Here is an 18,880-nt window from a genome sequence, read left to right on the forward strand (position 1 = left end):
TAACGGACCCCAGTGAAATCAGTGAAAGAATGCGTGGAATGTGTCCCTTCCAGTGCCGGCCCAGAAGGCGTGATGTTGCTGCTTTTTCCAGTGGAGGTTGGATCAGATCATCTGATTCTGGGGTTGCCAGTGACTCCAGGAGAGAGGTACTATCATTCCCCGCCTGCCCCCCCCCCCATTTCACAAGTCAGGGAAATGAAGCTCAGGGAGAACTTGCCCCAAGCTCTCCCAGCTTTTTTGGATCTCATAACTATCTGAACCCAGAGTGTGCGCGCTTAACGACGCGGACACAGGTACCACCTCTGGGTCCCTATGTCTCCCTCTCTCGCTTCCCTTTTCTCTTCTCAGAAGCAAACATAGAAAGAGCTTGGGCTCTTTGAGGCTTTGAGTCAGACTGGCTTGGATTCAATCCCAACTTCAGGATCTTGTTTAAAATGGAAGACTCTAGGGGGCGCCTGGGTGGCGCAGTTGGTTGAGCATCCAACTCTTGGTTTCAGCTCAGGTCATATCTCAGGGTTGTGAGATCGAGCCCTGCGCTGGGCTTTGTGCTCAGCGCCAAGTCAGCTTAAGACTCTCCCTCCTTCTCCCTCTGCCCCTCCCCCCGTGCTCACTCTCTCTCCCAAATAAATCTTTAAAAAACAGATAAATAAAAAATAAAATGGAAGACTCTGATACCCACACCTCTAGGCCATCGTGAGAATCAAATAAGAGTTTTTTAAATGTACGTAATGCCTTTATCCCGGCGTCTGGCCTGTGGTAATACATAGTAAATGGTAGTTTCTCTGCGTGTCCCCGTCTCCCCACCCCTTCTTTTTCTCGGCCACCTCCCGAGGCACTCACATAAACCTAAGCTCAGACTCCCGTCGGACCAAGACTTCTCGGAGGCGCTGAATCTTCGCCATCTCCAGTTCGATCTCCTCCGGCATCATGGTTGTCTCTGCCATGCAGATAATGTCCAGCTGATCTATGCAGGAGACATGAAACATAGGTGTCAAGGCCCCAAGGCCACCCCAGTTTTCAAGAATTCCCTTAGGACCGTCCTCATCCTCGTTCCAGGGAGCAAGCAGCCTTTGCCCCAGCACCCTGGGCGCACCGCGAGGGCACACAGACGACAGCCTGAGGGGCACGTGTGCATTTAAGGAGCCAGCCCTTGGGAACCCGGAAAACACGTTTTCCATGGGAACCCCTGTTACGATGGCAAGAGGGGGTTCAGGCGGGCTCACCAAACCTGTTCAGGGGTGTACATGTGGCTTTGGCGGTCCCTGCCTGGTCCCAGCTCCTGAGCCTCTGCTCTCCTTGACTGCGGCCATTTGTCCTTTGTCCCAGCCTCAAGACCAAGGCCAACTTCAGGCAGAAAATCATTTTATGGGCGCCTGGGTGGCTCAGTTGGTTAAGCGACTGCCTTCGGCTCAGGTCATGATCCTGGAGTCTCGGGATCGAGTCCCGCGTCGGGCTCCCTGCTCGGCGGGGGGTCTGCTTCTCCCTCTGACCCTCCCCCCTCTCATGCTCTCTCTCTCTCAAATAAATAAATAAAATCTTTTAAAAAAATCATGTTATAATCATTCTTTTACAGCAATACTATTAATTATTATCTTACAGAAATACTAAGTAAGGTAAGGAATAGTAATGTGAAGTAATACAAGTTTGTTGCACAAAATTCAGCTCATACAGCTAGGCAAAAAAAAAAGAAGAACAAAGAGTCATCTGTAACCCCGCTGCCCAGAGAGAACCACGATCCACATGTTGATGGACATTCTTCCTGTCCCGTATTTATTTGATGTACATTCTTCCAATATATATACGATAATTTATATGATTAGAATAACTCAATGATTATATATATTATATATGTGGCGTGCATATTTAGGGTAATACATATGGGGTTTTTATACGTTTTCTATGCAGAATATTATATACACACATGTATTTAGTAGTAGCAAAGATACGAAATCACCTAAATGCCTATCAGTGGATGAATGGATAAAAAAAGATGTGGTATATAGACAAATGGAATATTATTCAGCCACGAGGAAGGAGGATATCCTTTGTGACAGCAAGGATGGACTTTGAGCATATTATACTAAGTGAGGAAATTGAGACAAAGACAGGTACTGTATGATTATCACTTACATGTGGAATCTAAATAGTCAAACTTGTAGAAAACAGAGTAAAATGGTGGTTACCAGGGGATTGGAGAGGAGGATAAAATTGATTTTGTTTAAAGAGTTGTTAAGGGTACAAACTTGCAATAAGGAGTAAGTACACATACCTTTTTTTTAAGATTTTATTTATGTATTTATTTATGTATTTATTTTAAGATTTTATTTATTTATTTGAGAGAGAGAGAGAGCGACAGAGAGCATGAGTGGGGAGGAGAGGGACAAGCAGACTCCTGCTGAGCAGGGAGCCTGATATGGGGCTTGAACCCAGGACCCTGGGAACGTGACCTGAGCCGAAGGCAGACGCTCAACCAACTAAGCCACCCAAGCGCCCCAATACACATACCTTTAAAAAAAAAATTGGAAAAATGTATGCTAAAATGTTAGTAGTTAAAAATGTTCATACACACCCACACCTTTGTATACCTATATTTCCGCCATGATGCGGGTCTGGTTTTTGTCATATAAAGTTAGGGTCTCACATTTTATTACCTATTCTTTTCACATAACATATCGTGAGCATTTCCACACGTCCTTGGATGTTCTTCCCCAGCAGCAGTGGGAAAGGTTGTGTGATCTTCTATTTGTGGCTGTATCGTGAATCACTCCACCAACCCCCAGACGTTTAGATTGTTTTCCATTTTCCCCACCATAATCAGCCCCGTGACGAGCGTTCTCGAAGTTCAGTCCTTGCGTGCATCGAGGAGGTGCCTTTAGGCCACATTGCCGGAGTGAATGGCTGGGTTTTAAAGGCTGCAGTATCCTAAGGTCTTTCACGGTTAGAGAAAAAGGTATAGGGGAGGAGATAGTTTGCTTTACTGAGACCAACTCCACATGACCCACATCTGTTCCTTCTACACCCAGCAACTTGCTTCTGCTGCCTGGCGTCTGTCTTTGTCCTTACCTCCAAGCTGATGGTTTGGAAAGCTTCCACCCATCAGAACTCCCCAATATGCTGAGGATGCAGAAGGAAGGCTGTAACCTAGAGCGGATTCCCACCTGGAAACCAATGGCCTCCCTAACACTCTCCGAGATAATTCACAATTTGTAAGAGATAAACGAGGATAAAGGCAAGGGGAAAAGACCAAGAAATGAGTCGGGGCGAAGAAATTGTGGCATATGGCAGCCCTAGGCCAGCTGCAGATCTTGTCCCCGCTCGGCTCAGCCCCCCAGAGGAGCGTCTGCTTCTCTTTATACTTTCTGAGAACTCCCAGATCTCCCAGCATGGACAGTGCACAGTGTTGAGCCAGGGAGGAGGGCAGGGCATCTAGATGGGTGGCGGGGAGATGGGCAGACGGAGGAAATGTTAAATCGGGCATATTCACTATCCCTTCCGCGGCCCTCCAAGCATGGCACGTCCTGAAGACCATCCTGTGGTCAGGCCAAGCTGGTGCAGAAACGGGGGTAGGAGGGGAGACAGGGAGGATGGAGGGGGTGAGTGTCAGAAAGGGTGAGGGAAGAGGATCAGAGGAGCTGTCTCAGGACTGGGACTTGAGAAGAGAGACAGATGTCTAAGGAGGAATTTTAGGAATTGTCCATGTGACGTGCTGAGTCGTGATCTCAAGGCTTCTAGAATCAGATTTGGGGTCCTCTTGCCCCACTCCCCACCCCAAGACTGAGATGGCTCCTGGGGCTGGAGCAATGAGGCCCGACTTGAGGAAGGAGGAAGGAAGGAAGGCACAGGATAAAAATAGTAATATTAATTGAGCATTACTGTGTGCCGGACTCCAACCAGGCTAGAGGCCCAGCTTGGAGGAGTGTGGACTCTGGGCACAGGGCAATAGAGGGTCATGGTGACCAGGGGTGGGGAGGTGGGGGGCGTTCTGGAGTCAGATGGCTGGGGTTTGAGTCCTAGCTCTGCCCCTCACTACCCGTGTGGCCCCAGAGACTTAGTTAACATCTCGTGACTCAGTTTCCTCCTGTGTCATGTGAGGACACCCAGGGCATTCGTGAGGATGGAATCAACCGAGGCACGTCAGCCTCCATGTGTGGTTATGATGCCTTTGGTCATCACCACCAGCCCGCTCTGCCGTGCCATCTCTTTTAATCCTCACCATAAACCAGCAGGATCAAGATGTTCTCTGTTGAACAAATAAGGAAACAAAGGCTCAGAGCTGGCTAGGAAAGGAGCTGAGCCCTCGTCTGCCTCCAAAACGCAGGTACTTCACCCCATCACAGCTGCCAACGGCAGCTGCATGACCTTGAATGAGCTCTTTACCTCTTAGCATCTCTTCCTTCCTTTTTCAGTAGCTACCATGTGCTATGCTGTGCTGAGGCTTTATATGATCTCACTTAATCCCTATTTTATACCTGATGAATCAGAGGCTTCGAGAAGGAAGTGACTTGGCCAGCATCACACAATCAGAACGTTGCAGAGTTAGAATGCAAATCCAGGGCTCAATCTCTCTCTCTCTATCTCTCTCTCTCTTTCTCTCTTTCTCTCTTTCTCAAGCACATTATATAGCCTCTGGGCCAGGGCTAAAGGCATTCATGGTTGGGAAAGCCTGTCCTTAACCACCCCGCAGGGATAAGTATTCTCATTTCTCACATTGTGGTTCAGATGGGCAGCCTGATTTCCATAGGACAGAGGTTGAAAATGGCCACATATCCTGGGGCAAAACATGGGACAAAGACTCACACTCCACGGATTGGCATTTTACCTCCACATCTCCGCACCTGAGGCTCCAGGTGCTGAGAGGAACGTTTAGCGTTGACTTGGGGCCGAGAATGGGGTTGATGCCTGTGTTGAAAAGCCTTGCTCGTGCGTGCTTTCTTTCTCCTGGAGAAAGGAGCAAAGCCTAGACCTCAAATTAGATGCGAGATGGTTAGAATCCCTTCTTATGCTGAGTGCTCCTTGCCAGGCACTGTGCTGGGCTCACGATAAGCCTCATGTCAATTAATCTTCACAGCATCCTGGGTGAGGGATTAGCAACTACGGCCACGGGCCAAATCTGGCCCCCTGCCTGATTGTGCAAATAAAGTTTTATTGAAACACTGGCCATGCTCATTCATTTATGTATTATTTATGGCCACTTCCACGTTACAACCGCAGAACTTTGTAGTTGCAACAGCAACAGAGACCGCGTGGTCCATAAAACCTCAAATATTTACTGTCTGGCCCTTTACAGAAAAAGTTTACCAACCCCTGCCCTAGATGGTAGATGCTATAATTTCCCCAGTTTAAAGATTAAAAAAAAAAAAAAAGGTTTACCTGGTAACAGTAAGAGCTAACATTGATTGATATTTATCATATGCTAGGATCAAATTACCTTATTCGATTCTCAAAACAAGCCCTATTTAGCACCCCCATTTCACAGATAAGCAAGTTGAAGCTCAAGAAAAGAAGTAAGTAGGGCACCTGGGTGGCTCAGATGGTTAAGCATCCACCTTCGGCTCAGGTCATGATCTCAGGGTCCTGGGATCGAGTCCCGCATCAGGCTTCTTGCTTGGTGGGGAGTCTGCTTCTCCCTCTCCCTCTCCCTCTCCCCCTGCTCATGCTCTCTCTCTCTGTCTCAAATGAATAAATAAAATCTTAAAAAAAGAAATAAGTAGAAGAGCTGAAATTTAAAATCAGGTCTGTCTTACTCCAGAGCCCTTGTCATAATAATCACATTCATTTAAGAACTACCTCCCCACTTAAGAAGTATCATCATCATCTTGACGAGAGAAAATTGAGCATATGGGGAGTAGCTGTTCTCAAGTGTTAGCAGGCGTGCTGATTATCTGGGCAGCTTGTTAAAAAGGCAGATTCTCTGCTTCTACCCCCAGAGATAACCCCACAGATTAGGCTAAAACCGGGTTGGGGAGTCGTGTCCAGGGAACTTCTGTAGAAAGTCTTCAGGCCAGACTCTGAGAAACGCTGGTAGGGGTCTTAAATAAATGAGTGTTACACACGGTCAGCTTCTTTTCAGTCTTGAGTGACAGAGGTAGCATGATGGAAACCTTCCTGACACCATTTTCCAGCTAGAGGGCAGGCATCCAACAGCTGCCAATGAGCGTGTCCATGAGGAGGACCAATCCTGGAAAAAGATGGACAATCGGGGGCGTTTGGATGGCTCAGTGGGTTAGGCATCTGCCTTCGGCTCAGGTCATGATCCCAGCGTCCTGGGATCGAGCCCCGAGTCAGGCTCCTTGCTCAGCGGGGAATCTGCTTCTCCCTCTCCCTCTGCCCCACCGCCCTCTCATGCTCTCTCTCTAGCTCTCGCTCTCTCTCAAATGGGTAAATAAAATCTTAAAGGAAAAAACAAAAAAGACGGACAAGCTGGAGAACACGGTCCCTACAAGGCTCCAGGGCTGCTGTATAGAGAGAGAGCAGAGCACTAAGGCAAGGAAGTCCCCAGGGCTCCGACTGCCGCTGCCGTCACTGAGCTCCCAGGAGCTGAGTCACTTCTGGGGGATGAGGCAGCTAAATCCATCTTTTTATCCCCAAATGTCACATCAGGGAAATGCATGCCTCATGAGCCCTGCAGCACCAGCTAACAAGAGCTGAGCACTGGGCATGACTGGGACGCACCTGCACGTTTCACCATATACCTTGAAAACTGAAAGCTGTCCAGGGATGGGGGGTAGGGTGGGAGGCGCTGGTGAGAGTGGATGAGGGCTGGCCATCTCCTAGAAGCTCGTGATTTAAATATAGACAGGAAGGGGAACAGAGAATATATGGTGGGGAGCAAAGAAGCCTTCCCTAGTCTGTCTTTTCCAACCATGGGTGCAAATAGGACTTTAAGCCCAGGGTCCCCCAGGCCATCCCCCTCTCTTGTTTCTGCTTCGTAACTTTCACGCACCTGGTACATGCCCCAGAGCTCGAGAACCTGGAGCATTTACTGTGAGTGTGGTGCTGTGTCCCCACGCACCCAAGTGCCTTGGCAGGGATATGCTAGCATTATTACCCTTCCTTTACAGACTGGTAAGATGAGGCTCAGAGAGATCCTAAGTCATGGGCCAAAATCACTGAGCTGGTGAGCGCCGGAGCTGGAACTCAACCCGCGTCTGTCTGATTTCAAAGCCCATGTTGTAGATCAAAGGGCTACAGATGAGCATTTCCAAAGCCTCAATCAGCGCATGGAATTCACCACAGCCATGCATCACGCAGTATCTGGTATGACCTGAACAGGCTGCTACCCCCGAACCCCCGCCCCAATTCCTATGTTGAAATCCTAAACCCTAGTGTGATGGTCTTAGGAGAGGGAACCTTTGGGAGGTAATCAGGGTTAGATGAGGTCATGTGGGTGGGGCCCCATGATGGGATTAGTGTCCTTATCAGAAGTGACACCAGAGCTCGCTTTCTCCTCCTCCGCTCTCCCCTCTGCAAGGACACAATGAGAAGACAGCCATCAACAAGCCAGGGAGGGGCTCTCACCAAACACCACATCTGCCAGTGCCTTCATCTTGGACCTCTGAGCCTCCAGAACCATGAGAAGTCAATGTTTATGGCTTAAGCCCCGCAGTCTATGGTATTTTGCTAAAGCTGCCCAAGCAAAGACACAATCTATACCATCATTTACTCAATAGTTCTTTAGATTGGCTTTTTTTTCCCCACTCAAATAAGCTCCTTAAAGGAAATCTCCTATCATATCCATAAAGAACAAGTCAGTATTACTTAGCATAATTGGGAAGTAGCCATAAAGATAATTCCAATGGAAACAAAGCAATGTTGTTAAATTCCGGCCAAATGCTCATACTGAAGCCAAATTCTTTTTTCTCAACAAGGTGGATTAGCAAGTCCTAGAAAGTTAGCAAGTGCTAGAGAGGTATTAAAGGCAAACCACCAGACTGAAGCTTTCTTTGGTAATCATAAAGGTTAATAATTGGGGTGGGGGGGAAAGATTTTCCCACAATGTAATTTGATGTTGTTTGATGCTAGAAGCATCTGAGCACCACTGGGGGTACCCCTCTCACCCCCCCCACCCACCCAGAAAAGCTGTCATACAATGGGATTCCAGCCCTTTGGGTTCCAAGGGTGTTAGAGGTCATTCAGTCAGCCTCATGTCCATGTCCGAGAGGGTGTGACCAGACATAACAGGATTGGGTTCTGAGGGTCCCTTGACAAAGAGCAATAGGCCTACACTCTGGAGTTGTCACTGGAAAATTAAATGAGAACACAAGTCTGAAGGAAAAGTCTCAACTATGTGTCAACTTTCTCACCCAAAGATGCATCAGCCAACTGAGTCACGATTTCAACCCAGCTCATATCATCAAGGCAATTACTTGAGTGGACATACTAATCTCAGCCCCAACGCACATTTATAAGGTATCTAGCATCCTCAGAACATCCTCAGAAGGACACCTGAAAGAAGGGCCTTGGGGGTTGCCTGTGGGGCGTGGGGGGCCGTGTTAGGAGGAACCCCTTCCACCATTGTTTGAATTTTTTTTTTTGAAGATTTTATTTATTTATTTGTCAGAGAGAGAGAGAGAGCACAAGCAGGGGGAGGAGGAGGCAGAGGGAGAAGCAGACTCCCCGCTGAGCAGGGAGCCCAATGCAGGACTCTATCCCAGGACCCTGGGATCATGACCTGAGCCAAAGGCAGATGCTTCACTGAATGAGCCACCCAGGCGCCCCCATTGTTTGAATTTTTAAGTAAACTTCCCATTTTGGAATAACTTTAGGTTTATAGAGAAGTTGCAAAGTTATCACAGAGACTTCCATATACCCTTCACCTAGTTCCCACCATTGCCAACATCACCAAGACGCTGATGTTGGTGCATTGCTATTGGCTATATTGTTTGGGTTTTAGCATGAGCAGGTATAAATCAAGGTAGATTTTTTAAAAAAAGAAACAAAGAGCAAAGGAAAAGAGTTGGTGGGTACAGGCACTGTGGGAACCAGGCCAGCCCTTGAAGAGGGCAAGTGAAGGGGATCGTTATGGGCGTGGGCTTTGGGGTCTCAGGGTTGCCTCCTCTGCTGGGACCTTGGTCTCACCCATTGATGACTCTGGGCCTCAGATTCTTCATCTGCAATGTAGGAACAATCACACCCATTTCATAGGTATTTATGTAAGTGCCAGGCACATAGCAAGTTCTCTCTATAACTCCCTCTGTAATATCTGCCCTTATTATTCCTTTAATAAGTATGCACTGAAAACCCACTTTGTGCCAGACACCACCCTAAGCAATGAAGATGGAACAAAACAGACAAAATCCCTGCCCTCGTCAAGTTGACCTTCCAGGAAGGGGCTTACATGTCAGGGAGGAAGGTCATTCGTACACCATCAGCTTATCCCTGATGGTAGATTTGGACAGATTCTGGTTCAAGTCTTGGATCTACCACCAAATGTGTGATCTGGACACACCACTTAATCTTCCTAATTTCAGCTTCCTCTTGGGTAAAATGGGACTCCTACCTCACAGAGTTGCTGCTCTGGAGGCAACATAAGATGTCAAGTGCTTGGTGCAGCACCTGGCATGATAAAGGCATGATAAAAGTCAGTATCATTCTGACTGCCCTCATGTGTCCTTCCCCTGGAAGAAGCCAGACTGACGTGGGGAAAGAAACAGGATGAGGATCATCAGATCTGGAGATCAACAGGTTGCATCTAGGCCATTCCTCTGTCCCTCTAGGTAAGACTTCAGTCCTCCAACTCCACCTGCCCTGGAAGCAGGGTCTAGAGAGTTCCCAGCAACCCTCTGTTGGGAGCCAGTCTTGGCTCACCACCGAGTGTACCCAGGCACGTCTTCCGACCCAACAGTCTTAAATACCAGGGAAATATATGTGAGCCCCATTACTATATCCTGATGTACTTCTAAGGCTCCTGGTGACACCCCTGCCTTTTATTGTCATCAATCATTCATGTAGGAAAGAAGCTCATCTCAAACCCCAAACACTGCATTATGGGATGCACCAAGCATCTCGCCTTCTCACTATAACAGGGAATATAATAGGAAACAGCCGGTTGCTTTTAATGAGTCATCATTTCCCAAGAAGATGAAGCGACTGCTTTTAATTCCAACACTCCCGGCTGCTCCATTCCCCCCAGCCTGCCTCGTGAAGGAGGATGCCACTGGGTCCTGCATGTAATCACCCCTCCTGCCGCACCAGGCCTTCCCAAATGTACTCTCTTTAACTCACGATCACCCCGCAAGGAAGGTTTTGCAGCTGAGGAAGCTGACTTGCCTCCAAATCTTGGCCATGGTTATTATTCTCTGATGTGACTTTGGGCTCATTTTTTAGCTTCTCTGAGTTTCTATTTTCTCAGCCACATCTGACTTGTCCAAGATGGCAAAAGAAACTCGGAGAACGCGCCCTCAGCCCTGGGGTTAAGAAACAAGCGTTGGAGCCAAGCCAACCTGGGTTTAAACTCTGGCTCTGCCCCTTTCTAACTGCCAACCTTGGGCAAATGACTTAACCTCTCTAAGCCTCAGTGTCCTTATCTGTAAAATGGGGATAAAGAAGTAGAATGTGAGAACACCGAAGGCTCGTTCTGAAAGCTCAGGGACCAAAGCTAAGGCAAGAGTTTGATCTCACCCCTGCTCAGCAGCCTCTAAGCACTTCGTTTGGACCTGAGTCTCTCACCCTCCGCACTGTTGACATTTAGGGCCAGATCTTTCTTTGCTAAGGGGGCTGTCCTGTGCATTGTAGGACGTTTAGCAGTGTCCCTGGCCTCTACCCACGAGATGCCAGTAGCATCCTCCCACCAACCCCAAATGTCTTCAAACATTTGCAAATATCCCCTGGGGGACAAAAGTATCCTTGGCTGAGAATCACTGGTTTAGATGCACTTTTTCAGGAGAGCTCCTAGGAACATCTTACTTCCTGTTTGCTGTACAAGGTAGCATATTCACACGTTCCGTGGATTAGGCTGTGGACATCTTGGAGGTGCCATTATTCAGCTTATTACAGTCTACGTAGTAGAGAAGGCCAGAGAAACCTACCATGGGAGGGTCCTAGGATGGGGTCGTTATCATCTTTGAGGGTGGAAACTGTGGTCTGTAGGGAGGGACCTCAATTCAGTGAAGGACAGGGGACAACCATGCAGTGAGACTGCCCTCCTGCTCACTGGCCATTGTCCATGTCACCCGGCTCAGTGGCAGCAGCCATGGCACAGTACCACTGAACTGATGGCATGGCTCGAGTCAGAATGTTGGCTCTGTCCCTTACTGGCTTGTGCCCCGGGACAAGTTATTTAAATTCTTCGAGTTTCCTCTTTCTCACTAAAGTGGGCCTAACAATCCCTGCTTACAATATTTGTTCATTCCATAATAACTATTTGCCCAGTTGGTAAGTGGATTGTGCAACCTAGCGCACCCTCAGTATCCATCATTTGTAAGTGGGGACAATAATAGAAACTACTCATTGGTCATAGTGAGGGTTGAGTCAGAGATTTTAAGGCTAGTACATCAAAAAAGACCAAGTCAGATCTCGATGAGTGTCAATTATCATTCACCATCACCATCATCATCACCACCTCCATCATCACCATCACCACCATCATCACCACCATCATCATCACCACCATCATCGCAATCACCATGATCATCACCATGACCATCATCATCACCTCCATCATCCCCATCACCACCATCACCACGATCATCACAATCACCATGATCATCACCATCACCATCATCGTCACTACCTCCATCATCACCATCACCACCATTATCACCACTATCATCATCACCATCATCGCAATCACCATGATTGTCACCATGACAATCATCATCACCGTGACCATCACAATCATCACCATCATCACCACCATCATCAATACCATCGTCGTCATCATCATCATCATTGCTATCACCATGACCATGACCATCACCACCACCACACCATCACCATCACCATAAAAAGATAAAGCACCCCACCTCAGACTCCACCACAGCTGGAGCTAAGGGTGGGAATGCACAGAGGAGATCAGCCCCTTGGGAGCCCCTGTTCCCTTTGCCTTCCTTCCCAGAACTCTGTTCATTGGGAATACCCCACCTCATACACCATCCTAACTCATGCCTTCTTAAGAAGGATGAGAAGCACAAAAAGTCGTGCATCCCACCTACATTGTCCACAAAACCAACACTAAGCCTGGGGATGGGGGAGTGATAGTAAGGTAAGAGAAATAAATTCTTTTTTAAAAAAACAAATATTCTAGAATATTATCCTTCAAGGAATCATCTTGGAATGCTTTATGTTTCTAATAATACCAACATTCCTCAAGCCTTTTAAGACTTCTTAGACTCTTATACGACTATTAAATCCTTTCTGGAATAAGGAGAGGTATTAATAAACAAATTTTTTGATATTACTTTCAAATCAGCTTATGAGCCATTGAAGAAAAGCAGTTTAGCACATTTAAATTCATGTTTTTATATTCACATGATCTGATTACCCACTTTATTTGCACAAGCTGGCTCAGAATGACTTTGGGTAGTTCCAAAAAATCAAACTCCCTCTCCAAGGCAAAGATTTATCACTATTGTGAATGTTCACAAGATCTCAACACAGACTGGGACTACAGTTCCAAAGTAGGATTTCCAGAAAGGGTTTCATCTGAATTATGTGTGTGTTACCATCAAGGTGGGACTTTGAAGGAGATGACACATGAGTTCTGGCAGATTATTTAACAATGTGTAATGTCATTTTTCATTACTTGGTATCCTCCCTCCAACACTTCTAAGTGACCTTCAATGAGTCACCAAACAGCACTGTCATATTTCTCCCAGCCCTGAGTGGAAGGGCTTGTGTAGGTTTCAGAAGTCCTTTGAGACCATATAAGAGAATCAAATATTCTTGCTAATTCAGTGGGAGTTGTTAGGGATGTCAAATTAAAAACTGTGGAAATTGATAACCTTGTAATAATAATAAGATGACTGTCCAATTAAAATTTCATAAACATGGGGCGCCTGGATGGCACAGATGGTTAAGCATCTGACTCTTGGTTTCGGCTCTGGCTGTGATCTCATGGTCCTGAGATCAATGTCTGTGTCGGGCTCCGTGCTCAGCACAGAGTCTGCCTGAGGATTCTCTCTTTCCCTCTCCCTCTGCCCCTCCCACTTGTGCTCTCTCTCTCAAATAAATAAATAAATCTTTAAAAAATAAAATTGCATAAACAACTGTTTTTTCGCACATTTGCAGGTTCAGTCTATTATTCAAAGTTCATTAAAAAAATCCTCCAGCCCTGCAATCTCAGAATGATTTCATGAATATAGACAATTATGAATCTATCCTGAGCTGTGATTCATGCATCTCTACTAAGACTCCCTAACACTTGCAATTTACAAACCAATTCAGAAGTAAGTGAAGGGTGAAGGTCACACAAGGATGGATAGAGAACCAGATGGTGCTGCTTAAAACCATGCTTGGTGGGGCTAAAATGATTGGGATCTAGAGGAAAATTAATTGCGACTGTCTAAAGTAATATTTCAGTTTTTTAAAATTCCTAGCCTGGAAATCATGTGGCTCATTTCATCCTTCACCGGCTGGAAACTTAGGGATAAACTGCTTGGAGAACATTATTTTCATTCAGAAAATGTGAGACAGGGGAATAGCATGGGATAAACCATGGTATGAATGGGGGTGATTTGGGTGTGATTCAAGGCATCTGAGGGTCAGAGAGCTTCAGTCAGGGAAGCCAGTGCAAGGATGGCATGCGAGCATGGGTGGGCCAAGGTCAACGTTCACCAACACAGATGGCACGCTGGGAAGCCAGGGGCAGAGTTGGATCATGGGAGAGGAAGGAAAGAGAAACCAACATGGAGATGGAGATGCCAGATGGGAAGTCCAGCATGAGAAGAAAGTTGTGGCCCCACCAGGGAGATCAATCACAAGAGTAAGAGCTTCAGGACTAGAAATACTCAAGGATTTTTTTTTTTTTTAATTAACTGAAATCCAGACTTTGTTCAGATTCCCTTAGTTTTTACCTAATGTCCTTTTTCTACTCCCGATTCCATCCAGGTTACCAAGACATTTACGGTCCTCTTGGCTGTGACAGTATTCCTTGTTTTGGATGATGACCTTGACAGTTTAGAGGAGTACTCATCAGCTATTTTGTAGAATGTCCTTCAACTGGAATTTGTCTGATACTTCTCTGATCCTTACACTGGGGCTATGGCTGTAAAAGAGGAAGACCACAGAGGGAACAGGCCATTCTCATCACTTTCTATTAAGGGCACATGTTCTCAAGATGATCCTGACCTTGATCACCCGGCCGAGTGGTGTTTGTCAGGTCCCACCACTGGAAGGTTATTCTTGCCCTCTGCCCCACTCCTTCCCATACTGTCCTCTTTGGAAGGAAGTCACCAAGCACAGCCCATGTTTACAGGGTGGGAAGTTACATGCCCCTCCTTGAAGGATGGGCTCTGCTATTATTTTCCTGATCGGAAGGAAAATATTCCTACGTTAAAAGCTGAAGTCCATACCAGTGGAGCAAAAGCCCAGAAGTTTTTGTGTGTCCTAGCCTGAACTGCAGGGTTGGCACCAAGCCAGCCCCCCAGCAGTGCTGCAAGAGTTGCAAAATCTGGGTGTTACATCCAAGGGTCAACCTGACTTCAAAACAGCTGAAGACACCAACAAAACAAAACAAAACACATACACACACACACGCACAAAACTAAAAAAAAAAAAAAACAAAACAGCTGGACGCCAAAGCAAGGCAGAGGTTCAGCCAGTTAGTATCCTTTTCATAGGCCCTGATTCTTTCAGTTGGTTCATTCTACGTTTTTGAACACTCAGGGCTCTGCCCCTTGGGTGGTCCTTCTTCTGTGGAGCTTTGGGCAAATGACATGGCTTCATACGTCATTTGGTGGCTCTCTGTTTTTTCCATGTAACTACCATACACCAGACAATGTTCTAGGAGCTGGTCTACGGAAATGAAACTTCCTTCCTATGGGGCGGAGTGGGGTGGGGGGGGCGGAGATGGGCAACAAGCAAGGAGATAGACAATATCCTTTAATTTAACAGGATTACGCAGTGAGTAAAGTGCGCTTATGAGCTACCAAGCAATGGATGGGGGACTCCTTCAGACGGTGAGGTCCGGGAAGGCCTCTCTGAGAAAATGACATCTGAGCTGCCATCGAATGGCCAAGAGGAGCAGGCTCGGGAAGATGGGGGGAAGGAACGCTACAGGCAGATGGAGCTATAGGTGCCGAAGGCCTCAGATGGAAACAAGCTTCATGTTCAAGAACAGAGAGAAGGTCCATGTGGCTGGAGCAAAGTGAGAAAGGGGAGCAGCGCTGCAGGATGCAGAGACAGGAAGGGGCCAGCGGACGTGGTGGAAAATCGGGGTTTGATTTGTGGCAGTTGACCTCCGGAAGGCTGTTAGGCGGGGCGGTGATGAGCTCCGATGGTGTATCTCACGGGTGCTGTCTCCTTGAGAGAGCGCACAGTTGAGGAAAACCCCGGGGGGAGCAAGCCCAGCTTCCTGCTATTGCCTCAGAGGGCTGTTGAGGATTAAATGCATCACGGCGCGTGCAAAGTGCTTAGCCCAGGGCCTGCTCATAGCAAGCAATCAATAATTGCAATAAAATAAAAGAAAGGCAATCATTTCAAACGCGGTTATGCAGATGCCTGCAGCTTTTCCCCACTCAGCCACAGCCGGCTCAGCAGCAACCTGTCCTGCGGATCTTTCTGAGTGTGGGACAGCGCAGAGCCTGCTGGTGTCCCATCCTCTTCCCGCAGACGGGGCCAACTGGCCTGGGTGTGGCATTCAAGTCGCGAGAGGGCGGAGTGTTTGGGGACACACCTACCCAGGCACACACGGCGGGGTCCGAAACACCAGCCCGGGCCTCAGTTAGCTCTGGAATGCATCCAGAAGGTTCCTTGGGAGGGCTAGCAGAACGTGCCATCCCCAAATTTGCCAGTTTGGCCTAAGAATTATTTTGAGCTAAAGCATTGGAGAAAAAAAAAAAAAGCAAGCAAACCGGAAACAAAGAAAGCTCTCTGCCCTTCCCTGACTTGCCTAAAAGCAGGACATCAATCTATAGACGGGTCTCCTTCCCCTCGCAATCGGTAAGGGCAGAGGTTAATCGCTACAGAGAACTCTAGACCGTTATCAGCACCAGACAAATCTACAAAACAAAACGTTGCCGAAAACTAGCCCTTATCTGCCATTAATTTCTCCCACACATCTACCTCCCCACGATTTACTGCCTGGCAGCTCCAAATCCTTCCCCTCTGACTTGTCACTTCTCTAAAAATTTATTGTGCTTTTATTAAGAGGCGGTATAAGCCCCAATTCTAACCACTACCGTGAGTTACTCATCACGGGGGCTCTCCCGTGTGTATGCACAAGGCACACGTTCATCAACTTCTGTCCGTTCCTCTCTTGATGATCCGTCTTTTGTTAGTTTAATTTACAGGGCCCCAGCCCAGGACCCTAACATGCATAGAGGAAAAAGATTTTTTTTCTTCCCCTACACCTGCTTGGTGCCTCTTATTTTTTTTTTTTTTTTAAGATTTTAATTATTTGAGAGAGAGGGTGTGTGTGAGAGAGAGAGAACACAAGCAGGGAGGTACAGAGGGAGAGGGAGAAGCAGGCTCCCCGCTGAGCAAGGAGCCCAATGCGGGGCTCGATCCCAGGACCCCGAGATCATGACCCGAGCCAAAGGCAGACGCTTAACCAACTGAACCACCCAGGCGCCCCCTCCCCCTGCTTGGCGTCTCTTAAAGTGGGTGCCAGTAACCGAGGGCTGAAATCTGGGTTTGGCAAAAGCTGGGGAAGAAAAACAGTGTGGGAATGAAGAGTACCCTGTGGTAACTTTGGAGTAGTAAAAGGTATTTGGGAAAAGGTAGGAAAAGCTAAACTCCGTAGGGTAGAGAAGAGCAGGAGAAACTGTCAACAATACCGGTGAGCCTGGAAAACTCCAGGATGAATCATGGAGAGCCCACGTCAGGAAAGGGCTATTTTGAGCCAAGCTACAGAGTTGGACTCTGCCTTGACTGAGAGGGTTGAGTAGCTGAGCCAGGCTGTTAGCTATTCAAGTCACTGCTTCCCCTAAACAGAATTTCAATCAACGGAGTGCTAGGAGTCTGGGCCACCCGATGGCATGGAAAGTGAAAAATAAACCTTTCTGTAGCTCCAGGTTTGCCAAGCCCAGAAGGTCCTCTCCAAGAGAAGCTGGAACCTGCAAAGAGCATTTTGCCAAACGGTAGACAAGCAGTTCCCTCGAGACGAGGGGGTGTGAAGGGCAATTCTCCGTTGGGGGCTCATTTTGTTCAGGGCATTGCGACTCTAAATGTCATCGTGTGATGTCTCTGACGTGGGGTGGCCATCTGTTGATTTTGCCTCCCCGCATCCATTCACCTTCCTTTGGTAATAGGACCCCTATTTCCATTGGGGAACCAATGTGGGCACCAGTTGGTCTTAGGGATTGTGGAGCGGAGCCCACCCAGGCATAGCATTCCGTTTCCCCAGCCACTGGGGCTGGTTCAGATGGGCAAGGAGCCCAATGACAAAACACAGGGAATCCGGCCCAGAACTTTTATATGAACTCTTGGAGGAAGAGAAACTTTGTCCAGTTTCCTGCTGGACATGAACCTGCCATCACATGGATCCTGAGAGCAAAGCCTTCATGGAAGGAGGTCAAGAACCAAGAGATGGGCAGAAATAAAGGAGGTATTTTGAAAGTCTGGATCAACTGCCCCTAGAAGAGAGAACCTAGTGGGTCCTCTTTTTGCTTAAACAGTTCGGGAGTTTCCTGTAGAAAGTCACACAAACCCTCGACATCCTTTTAAGAGAAATGTATGAAGATGAGCAGCAGGGGCTGAAAATGCCTCTGGAGTAACCGAGCTATGGGGCAAAGGGGAGTCCTACTGTCTCCCTTCATCTGCCTTCATCCAGAATGCCCACACCACCAGCTCCTAAAGCAGGGTCTGCAAACTACAGCCTGAGGGTTTTAAATCTAGCCCACTGCTGTTTTTGTGCAGCCTCTGAGCTAAAAATGGTGTTTATACATTTTTAAATTGCTGGGGGAAAAAAAAATCAAAAGAAAAGGAATGGATCATGACATGCGGAAATTATACAAAATTCAAATTTCAGTGTCCATAAATAAAGCTTTATTGGAACATAGCCATGTGCCCATTTGTTTATGTATTGTCTATGGTTGCTTTCACACAGAGCTGGATGGTTGGAATAGACACCATATGGCTTCAAAGATACAAATGTTTACTATTAGCCCTTTAAGAAAAGGTTTGCAAACCCTTATCCAAAGGGGGTAAGCATTTAGGAAAAGCGACTCTCTGACTTGTCTTTTATAAACTAGGATATCAAAGTTTTAGGTTCCAAACTTATGCTGATAAACTTGGTAAAAAAAAAAAAAAAAAAAAGAAAGAAAGAAAAGAAAAAACAATTGGTCTTTCTTGCCAGGTAAAATGAGCAGAATAGCTAATTATTAGCACAAGTTTGTTTAGAAGAAACTCCTATTTAAGCTTTTAAGTTTGTAAACTGAATTTCTATCTAGAAGTCAAACAATAATCTCAAAGGCGACAGCAATGATATATTCAATCTTAGTAATGGTTATTTAGCCCTATTTTTCCATAATCACAAAACTTCTCTTTCTAGCACTTTTTTTTTCTTTCTAGCACTTTCTATGTTTCTTTCGTATATCTGATAAATAATCCAAGCCATAATTGAAATAAACTTTACAGTAAGGATAATAGTTATTATTTATTAAGTCTTTACTATTTGCCAGGCACAATTCTGAACATTTTGCTTATATTAACACACTTCATAGTCCCAACCCATGTATGAAGTAGGTATTATTATCATACCTATTTGGTAAATGAGAAAGCT

General features: G+C 46.7%; 1 protein-coding gene across 1 annotated transcript in view; it reads right to left on the minus strand.

The window, feature by feature from the left end:
* The window catches only part of BMERB1 (bMERB domain containing 1), a 112,665-nt gene that overhangs the window by 42,947 nt on the left and 50,838 nt on the right, over positions 1–18,880 (minus strand). The window contains exon 2 of the mRNA XM_036115515.2: positions 841–964. Within this exon, the coding sequence (XP_035971408.1) occupies positions 841–964 (124 nt within the window). The remainder of the gene's footprint in view (positions 1–840; positions 965–18,880) is intronic.

Source organism: Halichoerus grypus, chromosome 6 (genome assembly GCF_964656455.1).
Source record: "Halichoerus grypus chromosome 6, mHalGry1.hap1.1, whole genome shotgun sequence".
Taxonomy (NCBI): Eukaryota; Metazoa; Chordata; class Mammalia; order Carnivora; family Phocidae; genus Halichoerus; species Halichoerus grypus.